General features: G+C 40.8%; 2 protein-coding genes across 2 annotated transcripts in view; both read left to right on the top strand.

Annotated features, from left to right (window-relative positions):
• Positions 1-9,281, top strand: part of LOC143847353 (actin-related protein 2/3 complex subunit 1B-like) — an 85,074-nt gene that overhangs the window by 14,629 nt on the left and 61,164 nt on the right. The gene's annotated exons all lie outside the window — the stretch shown is intronic.
• PSAL (photosystem I subunit l) lies at positions 81-2,525 on the top strand. The gene is made up of 2 exons (XM_077356151.1): positions 81-289; positions 1,937-2,525. Exons 1-2 carry the CDS (start codon positions 122-124, stop codon positions 2,426-2,428), a joined length of 660 nt encoding a protein of 219 aa, XP_077212266.1. The 5' UTR covers positions 81-121; the 3' UTR covers positions 2,429-2,525.

Genomic DNA, 9,281 nt, shown 5'->3' with positions numbered 1-9,281 from the left:
AATGAGAAGTCACAATTTTAACACCTTATCCTGAACTCCTACCATTGGTTGTGAAGCTCTCACTTCATTCCTCTCCCTCTTATTTCTTTGCTTTTGTCTTTCTTTTCTCTGCAAGGAAGGAATGGCCACAGCCTCAGCTTCTCCCCTGGTCAGCCAACTCAAAGGTAGTTTCCCTTCTTCACTTACAAGGTGTCTGGTTACTCCCAAGGGTATTTCTGGAAATCCATTGAGGGTTTTGCCTTCCAGAAGGCAACCATGCTTCACAATCAGAGCCGTCCAAGCAGACAAGGTGAGACGGATTTCTGGTCTTTACCTATGGAAATGACTAAAATGCCATTCTCTTATTAGTCTCATATGACACTGTATCTAGTAATTATCTTATCATTGCAAAATTATTGAAAAAACCCTTTTAAAGTTACGAAAATTCCCTAACAAATTTAAAATTTTATCACACCCTTTTTTTGTTTAATGTGACTTCCTGAATTTCATACGAATTCACAAATTAAGCACAAGTTTCATTAATACTCTGTCAATTTATCAAATATTATTCCCAAATCTCATGAGAAATTCAAAAGGGATTTGCTAGTGTCAGTCTCAAAAGGCATTTTGCAGATGGGGCTATTGCATGTGAGAGCAACCACCTCGTGAATGAAGACAAAATCCGCTGAAAAGTGACCCTGACTCCCTGTGTGGCTGCTCTCACATGCAACAGCCTATCCGTGAATTGCCTTCTGTTAATCCTATCAAAATATTATGGGTGCAACTTGGGCCGGGTTGGTTCAGGTTGAGGCCAACCCTAACCCAACCTGAGGCAGCATTAACTCAATCTTAACCTGACCAAACTTGAGCCTCGAGTCAGGAGGGTCAACCCTAACCCAACTAGTCTCTCAGCCCTAACTTGACATGGGTTGGCCCGAGGCCATAAAAAAAAAAAAAGGGTGGCCCGGTGCGAGGCTCTCGCCATTGTGGGGTCTGGGGAGGGCTAGATGTACGTAGTCTTATCTTTGCTTTGCAGAGAGGCTATTTCTGTGACTCGAACCCGTGACCCGAACTCGTGACCACCAGGTCACAATGGAGCAACCTTATTATTGCAGCGAGGTAAAAAAAAAAATACAAAAAACAATAATCGTAAGATTTTTAAATTCACAATAAAATTAGTAAAGAATTAGGAAACAGGTCAGGCCTATCCTAAAATTAAATAGTTTGGCCTTTCCTAACCCTAACCTGACCCGATCTAAGGAACTGCCAACCCAAGCTCAGCCGAAATCATATTGACTACAGGGGTCGGGTCGAGCTCGACCCAAGTTGCACCACTTGGGTCGCCTCTAAGTGATTTAAAACTTTATAAATATGAAGGTTAATTTCTTGTAGCTATTAAATATCTTATACATTTAGCTATTAAACTCTTTATAGATATATATTTCTTTATAAATATTAAAAATGTGTGGACATAGCGCATGCTATTTTCTTGATCCACTTAGGCGGATGCCTGGAAAGCTATTCGGACGCAAAATTTGACATGTAAAACGAACCGGGCTAGTACCTGATCCATTCATTTTTCCGATAAAATCAAGACTACTTTACTTTTATGAATCAAGAAGCATCCGATAACTGTGAATCAAGGGCAGTGGGCCACACTCGTGGTCATCAGTCGGATCCGATTACGCCCACATGGCACACGTGGGGCCAATATGTGGCTGTTAGGAAAGAGACTAATAACAACCACCATCTTTTTAAGATTTTCCAAAACAAAATAGGAAGTGCTCTCTATTCACCCCATTTTCTTCCCGGGCTGCCCTTGCATTTTGACTTCTCTTTTTACACTAGCAGTGGGTAAACCAGGGAAGAAAAGGGGGTGAATATATCACTTCCTAACAAAATTATGCGACCATTAATCTTTACTTCTTTATGCCTTCCCGGACTCTGTGTTTTGCAGCCAACTTACCAAGTGGTACAGCCAATTAACGGCGATCCATTCATCGGGAGTCTCGAAACCCCGGTAACATCGAGCCCGTTGATCGCGTGGTACCTCTCCAACCTGCCCGCCTATCGGACCGCAGTCAGCCCACTTCTCCGGGGAATAGAAGTGGGCCTGGCCCACGGGTACCTTCTAGTGGGCCCATTCGTTAAGACCGGGCCTTTAAGAAACACACCAATTGCAGGACAAGCTGGGTCCCTTGCCGCAGCGGGCCTTGTGGTGATACTAAGCATTTGTTTGACAATGTATGGTATTGCCTCTTTTACAGAAGGTGAGCCCTCTATTGCCCCGGCGTTAACTTTGACCGGAAGGAAGAAGGTGGCTGACAAGCTTCAGACGGCGGAAGGTTGGGCCCAGTTCTCCGGCGGGTTCTTCTTTGGCGGGATCTCTGGCGTACTCTGGGCTTACTTCCTCCTCTATGTCCTTGACCTTCCTTACTACATTAAGTAGATGATTCTGTTTATATGTTGCTGTATCTTCTGTTTATTTCTCTTATGGATTGTATATTGAATTACTGAATTGGCTAAACAGCCATGCTTCTTGCTTCTATGCTCTCCTTTTCACTTTCTTTCTTGGTATAATTATTTTAAAGGGAGCAATGTCTGACCGATCGGCCATATCTTAGACAATTGAGTGGGTGTTTTACTAACTGACTAAAAAAATTATGTTGGAAAAACGATTTTAAAAATTTGACTGGATTTCACTTATTTTCTCTCCCAATCGATCTAAACATCCTTCGATAATCCATGCATCTCTGAAATCAAAACTAAGCACATAAAAACTGTTGGGTATATAATATAACCCATGTATGTTCTAATATAAGCCCAATAAGATAATGGACCGGTGTAGTGGGCCTATTTGGGCTAGAGCCCACTAACCTACTAAAACCCTAGTGTATCTAATATATATAGGGGCTGGAGGCAACAAACTTGGTATTCCAAATTAGATACCTTGGGTGTAATGCTTCAAGCAACCTCTTGCTTGACCTAATTACTCTAACAATCTTGAAGCATTAGGTTTAAACCCCAATTTTCGTCATGGGTTTTCTTCCCTCCAAGATTGGCTCATGGGTGTTCTTCCTCGTTGGAATCAAGATTGGCCGTGTTTTTTTTTTTTTTTTTCCTCCCTAAAAATCGTTTTGGGTGTGGGATTCTTCTCCCTCGAAATTGATTTGGGTTTGCACCCACCCCCACCAAATACACCATAGAGTCGTCTGCAATTTTAAATTGGTGGAAACGACTTGCAATAGAGGAAGTCTGTCTCTTTCTCTCTCGTACAGGGGTACTTGGCTTTGGTGGTTCGAAAAAAAAAAGGGCGTTTCTTCCTCAGCAAGCTGCCGGGCTGATTCACCCAATCCAGAAATCTCACGGTGTTGGAGTTTGGCACCCCCCATCGGTTTTTGGTAGAGAACGAACCAACGCTTTCAGCGACATTCAAAACTCTTGTTGCTATTTTCTTCCGAGAAACCGAGGATAAGGGTTAGAAGCTACTGTTGGTGCGAAATTTTGTAGCCGGTTCTTCTTGCCATCGGGCTCTTGCCGTCGTCGGGTTCTTGCTGTGATGGAAACTGGCCGGCTCCCAACTGGTTCACACCACTTCTTGAAACCCACTTTGTAATCGCACGTTGCTGGACTTTTTATGTTGCTTGTTACTTGCGAGAACTCAGAACCATCATATTCTAAGTCGGTTCAATTTGGGTATTGGTGTCACGAGCTGGTGTTTTTTGGCGAGAACTCTGGACAGGATTTGCAAGAAAACAGTTTTGTAAATCGCAAATTATGCAAAAGGCCAATCTGTTTTTGGGATTTGCAACTGGTTTTAGACCGGTTCTTGCCAACTAGTTTTGCCGACAGTTGGACAACCCTCGCCTCGGGTTTCACCTTGGCTAGTTCTTTGTTCTTGGTTCACCCCCTGTAAATCCCAATATGTTGGGTTTGGGTTTGGGTTTTTCCCTTGGTAGTAATCTCTTGTTGTTGGGCTTCATCTTGGATATCTCGGATTCGAGTTTGGATTTGGTTCGGGACTTAGTTATTCTTATTTGGTTATCGCGCTTCGCAAATCAGGTGCACTCTTTCCATATTTTATTTTGGTAAATTAGACTAAAATGGACAAGACTGCAATTTCCTTTGAGATGGTCAAACATTAATCGTTTGGACACACCATATAAGGAAGCTACTATGTTGGTAGATAAGGCTGAGCCTAAAAGTTTCACTGCCATGCTGGAAAAAGATAAGGCCAGTACTTCCTCAGATTGGTGGTCGGATACAGAAGCCATTTGTCATGCTTACAACTCAAAGAAATTTTTCACTGGTGTTATCGAAGTAAAGGAGACTGGTACAGTGGCTAGTGGAGCAGACATGGAGGTCACTCACACTGGTACTGCGAACTTGGCCCTTTCTTCAGGTAAACAACTAACTTTATAAGATGTTAAAGCAGTTACTATTATTTTGATATATGCACTTTATTTATATGTGGTAGAGTACCCAAGAATTTTGGTGAGGTCTTTGTGACCTATCATTTGGAGAATGATCCATCATCCTATCAGGAAGTGATGAGATCTAGGGACTTTTTGTTATGGGTCAAAAGCCATTCATGATGAAATGAGCTCTTTGTTAGAAAATCTAACTTGACAGCTAGTCGATTTGCCAAAAAGGCTAAGACTATGGACTGTAAGTAGATATTTGTATGTGCTTATACAAAATTTTGTTATGGTCTTAATCAAACACCTCAATTGTGATATCAAAAATTTGACAAAGTAGTAAAGAGCTTTGGATTTTCTGATCAATTACTCTGATAAATGCTTTTACTATCATTTTGTGTCAAATAAGGTCATGATTATTTGCTTGTATGCAGATGTTGATTCTTGTTTTCAATCTTTCTCTGTGGTGAGTAATGTGAAACTAACCTTGAAAAAAAAAATTCGACATGAAAAGACCTGGGTGTTGTTAACACCATTCTTGGTATGAAAGTATGTTTTTGAAAGGCAAGGAATCACCCTTGCCTAGCCCATTATATGACAAACTACTTTCCTTTTGAGGCTGCAGTGAGTGCCAACCGATTGAGACACCATTTTGATTATACCAAGAAGCTGATCTCTAAGGAAGAGACCGTGTGAATCAGTTAGATTATTCTAAACTGATTGGTAGTCTCATGTATGTTTTGTGTTGCACTAGGCCAGACATAGCCTTTATAGTTGGCATGCTGAGTCATTTTACTAGCATTCCTGGCCATGAGCATAGACATGCCCTTATGAGGCTGATGAGATACCTTTCGTGTACTCAAGAGTATGCTCTGAACTATGGTGGCCATCCACTTATTGTGGAAGTTTATTCTGATGTATCATGGGGCTCAGAATCAGAGGACAGCAAATTTATTGCTGTTGTGTGTAAGTCGAATTGGAACTTTATGCCCTAACTTCAGCTATAGATGAAAACTAAGGGATAAAGAATCTGATTATGGTTATGGCATTCCACTGACCCGGTTAAAGATTAGTTCTTTAGTGGGTCAAGGATTACTTCCTTCTGTGTGTTATATGATAATCAAGCTACAACAATGGTTTTGAAGACCTCACTCTTTAATGGTAAGATGAGACATCTTAGGCTGCAACATGCCATATGCTGAATTATCTCAAGAACACGAGATTATCACTTTGATTGATACGAATCGAAGGATAATATGGCCGATGCTCTCATATAGGGACTGATCAAAGATCGAATATTCAAAACTGCGGGGGAAATGGGGTTAAAGTCTATATAGACAGTACTTAACCTACATCCATGTTATTTTGAATCTTCGAATCTCCCTTTTGGCCAAGATAAGCACTTGATATGTTTCGACGATGTTTACAGTTGTTGTGTGTCATTCCACATTTGATGACATGTCCTTTTTGGGAAAGGTTGTACATTCCAAACTTGATGATACAGCTTAACTCAAATATGGATAAGATGACTGTAACATTCCAAAAAGAAACATGAAATGGTTCTTTGCAAAAGAAACTATTTGGTCATGTTCTTTAATGAAACTTGACAATTATGAATGGTTATTTGCAAAAGAAGCTGTTTAGGTCTTGTTCTTTATTGAAACTTGACAATGATGCTTATGGTGAGAGTGATACTGATACTTTTTTTGCCATTTTGAATTGTACTAAGTTGTTCTTCAGGTAGAACTAGATACTTTAGTGTTTTACACAAATGATTGGATTCATTTTCATGAAATCCATATTTGGTAATTCACAGGGATTGGCGAAAAAGGAGGAGCTTGTCTTGATTTGGACTTTGATGAAGATGACTTACTTTATGAGTAAATCTTTTAAAGTCATAAAGACTATGCTTACATTTCAGTATGCATAGAGTTCACCTTTTTGTGGAACTTTATTTTGGATCTCGATGAGAATCATACCTCATGAATGAATTCATCTAAGATCAGTGGAGTTCAATTATATGTGAAACTACCTTTTGGTTGAGTTTAGCTTGTTGTATATCTAAAACTCTTGGTTTGTCATAAAAGGATTCGTGTTTTCAGTTGGATTACAAATCTTTTATGATATAGACCATATGGTGATGTGGATGATTCAATATTTTGTTTTTGAACATTACACTATCTATCGATTGGATTGTGCTATATGTAGAACATAGGAGGAGATTGTTGGGTATATAATATAACCCATGTATGTTCTAATATAAGCCCAATAAGATAATGGACCGGTGTAGTGGGCCTATTTAGGCTAGAGCCCACTAACCTACTAAAACCCTAGTGTATCTAATATGTATAGGGGCTGGAGGCAACAAACTTGGTATTCCAAATTAGATACCTTGGGTGTAATGCTTCAAGCAACCTCTTGCTTGACCTAATTACTCTAACAAAAACTGCACAGATGTGATGGAAGCATCAGATCCCAATTATGGAGGGAGAACATTAATCCTTTGTAAATGGTACCATGGCATTCCCATGGAGAAGCTTCGCCTAACCTCCATTCCCATCTGGATCTGCTATGGAGTATTGGACACCAACTAGCCTTAGCAAAATAGCAAGTGGTTTGGGTAAACCCCTCTACATGGACTCTCAAACCTAAGAGGCAAATCGTTTGAGTTATGCTCGTCTCTGTGTAGAAATAGAAGCAGGTGCAGACCTCCCTGACACCATCAGCATCACCAGCCCAAGGGGAATCTTAAGACAAAAATCGAATATGATTGGAAGCCATCCTCCTGTACCTTCTGAAAAGACTTCAGCCATCCCTCTAAAGCCTGCAATCGATCCATCAAACCTAGGAAACAGATAAAGAAGGTAAGGCACCGGTAGGACGTAAAGCTACTCACCCGGAAGAAGATAAAACTAAAGTTCAAGACGTTGGTAGTTCTGGGAGAACTGCAATAAAAGACAAGATTGTAACACTAGAAGAGCACAGAGGCTGAACCAACTGCTCAAGAATTCAAAGAGAACCCAAAGAACCAATCCCCATCTAAAGCACGACCATTCTAGAGACAAGGCACCAAATAAGTTCTCTATCCTCAACCAGCTGAATGAAGGGGAAGATGACAAACCAGCCACAGAACTTCCAGAGTCAGACAATGAAGTCGACAGTGAATGGGAAGCAAAGTTACAAGCTTTAAGAGCAAACAAGCCCACCAAAGATGCAAAGGGAACATCTGCCCCTTAGAAAGATGGATCAAGAGGAAGATTCTTCCCACATCCAATCAGAAACTCAGAGCTGGAGAACTTGCATGAGGAGAAAAAATCGGATGAAATCTAAGATGAATCAGACATGGATGGAAACCAATCATCTGAAACAGCCTCAGAAACAGAGCACTCGGAAGAGAGTCAGGATGAAAAATCAGAAAACTCCTTCAATATCTCAACACTGAATACCACAAAAAGGTTCCAAACAAGCTCAGAGGAAGAAAGTAACATGGGCAGATGACCATCATCTATGTTGGGTTATAGAGATGAAATGCAAATTGGTAAATGGATTGAGAATAGAGAGGAAGGGCTTGGAAGTTATTCCAATTAGAACCCGATTGTGCGACAGTGGCAGGAAGATCGAAAAACCATTCCATCGAGTAAGAATGAAGGGGGAAGAAGTGCCATTCTTGTAGAGTTTGCTACATGGCCGTTCCGCCAACACGGCATTTCACCATGGACGTTCAGTCGTTCACCACACCCTTCTTCCTACCACCCTTTCATTCTAACGGTTACACAAACCGTTCATTCAGTTACAATCTAGTCAATTTAATCACAGTGGATCAGAAGGATAACAAAGAAGAGGATCCAAACCAACGAATCGTGTCAAAAAGTTCCACTGGCCAAGCATTCCCAAAGACCCCAATACACTCCCGCCAAGTTAGTCGATTATGTAACTCATAGGTATTGAGCAGTTCGATTGCATAGCTGTAGTCGTTTAGAGTTCCTCTTTCCTGAGTTATGGATCTCCTTTCATCATATATCGTGAGTTAGGGATGGCGTACTGCGCCCATGTTTGTATCTTTTCTCCTTTTATCAAATAAACCAGTAGGGATCCTTGCCAGCTTACCCATAAAAAAAACACATAAAGATATAAAAAAAATGTTTTTTTTTTTTGATGGGTAAGCTGGGGTTAGGCGGACCCCTACCGGATATATTATATAAGAAAAAAGATACATCACGAAGAAATAGATACAAGCCCCCATACACATGGAAGGGGGAACAACCAAAAGACTCAAGCCAACAAAATAAGGCTAAAAGATCAACAATGAGAAAAACAAAATACAAACCAAAGCAACAAGCTAAAGCACAGGAAAAAAATCATGGCAAGAGGTCCAACAAGAACACAGGAAAATTGAGCACACGAGCCAACCACCAATACGGAGATTGACAGAGACGGAGACACCCAAAAAGAACCGCCACCATAGATGCCCAAACTTAACTGAGTTTTGGGGGCAATTTTGAGAGGGATGGAAGAATACATGAAGGAGAGGGCCGGAGAAGAAGAACCGGAGGCTTTCCTTTTTTCTTTTTAACCATTTGCCAGGGATCAATGCCATCTTGATTAGGTCCTCCAGAGCAGAAAAACTATTTCCATGCTTGGGTGAAGGTATTGCTAGGAGGTTCCTTTTGAAGTTGATGCTGCTGTTTGGGGAAGATATTGAAGGACGCGAATTGGTAGGATTTTCATTTGAAACTTTCTGAGGAGATGACTGATACTCTTCCTTTCTTTGAACCGGTTTCCAAACCTGTTTGGAGATGGGATGATGATTTTGCTCAAGGTGACAATCCTTAGTCTTGTGGCCAAAGTCCAAACAAACATTGCAAGCCTCTGGCTTCCATTCAT

Source organism: Tasmannia lanceolata, unplaced genomic scaffold (assembly GCF_043159265.1).
Source record: "Tasmannia lanceolata isolate RefF3 unplaced genomic scaffold, GAP_Taslan_0.1 ptg000015l, whole genome shotgun sequence".
NCBI lineage: Eukaryota > Viridiplantae > Streptophyta > Magnoliopsida > Canellales > Winteraceae > Tasmannia > Tasmannia lanceolata.
The sequence above is the reverse complement of the archived record's forward strand: the minus strand, read 5'-3'. Positions and strand labels throughout refer to the sequence as shown.

What these genes read in the sequence shown, in the direction of transcription:
- PSAL (XM_077356151.1), top strand. Translation starts at nt 122, where the DNA reads ATGGCCACAGCCTCAGCTTCTCCCCTGGTCAGCCAACTCAAAGGTAGT. An exon ending in GAGCCGTCCAAGCAGACAAG is followed by an intron (nt 290 to 1,936) that starts GTGAGACGGATT and finishes TGTGTTTTGCAG; the next exon opens with CCAACTTACCAAGTGGTACA.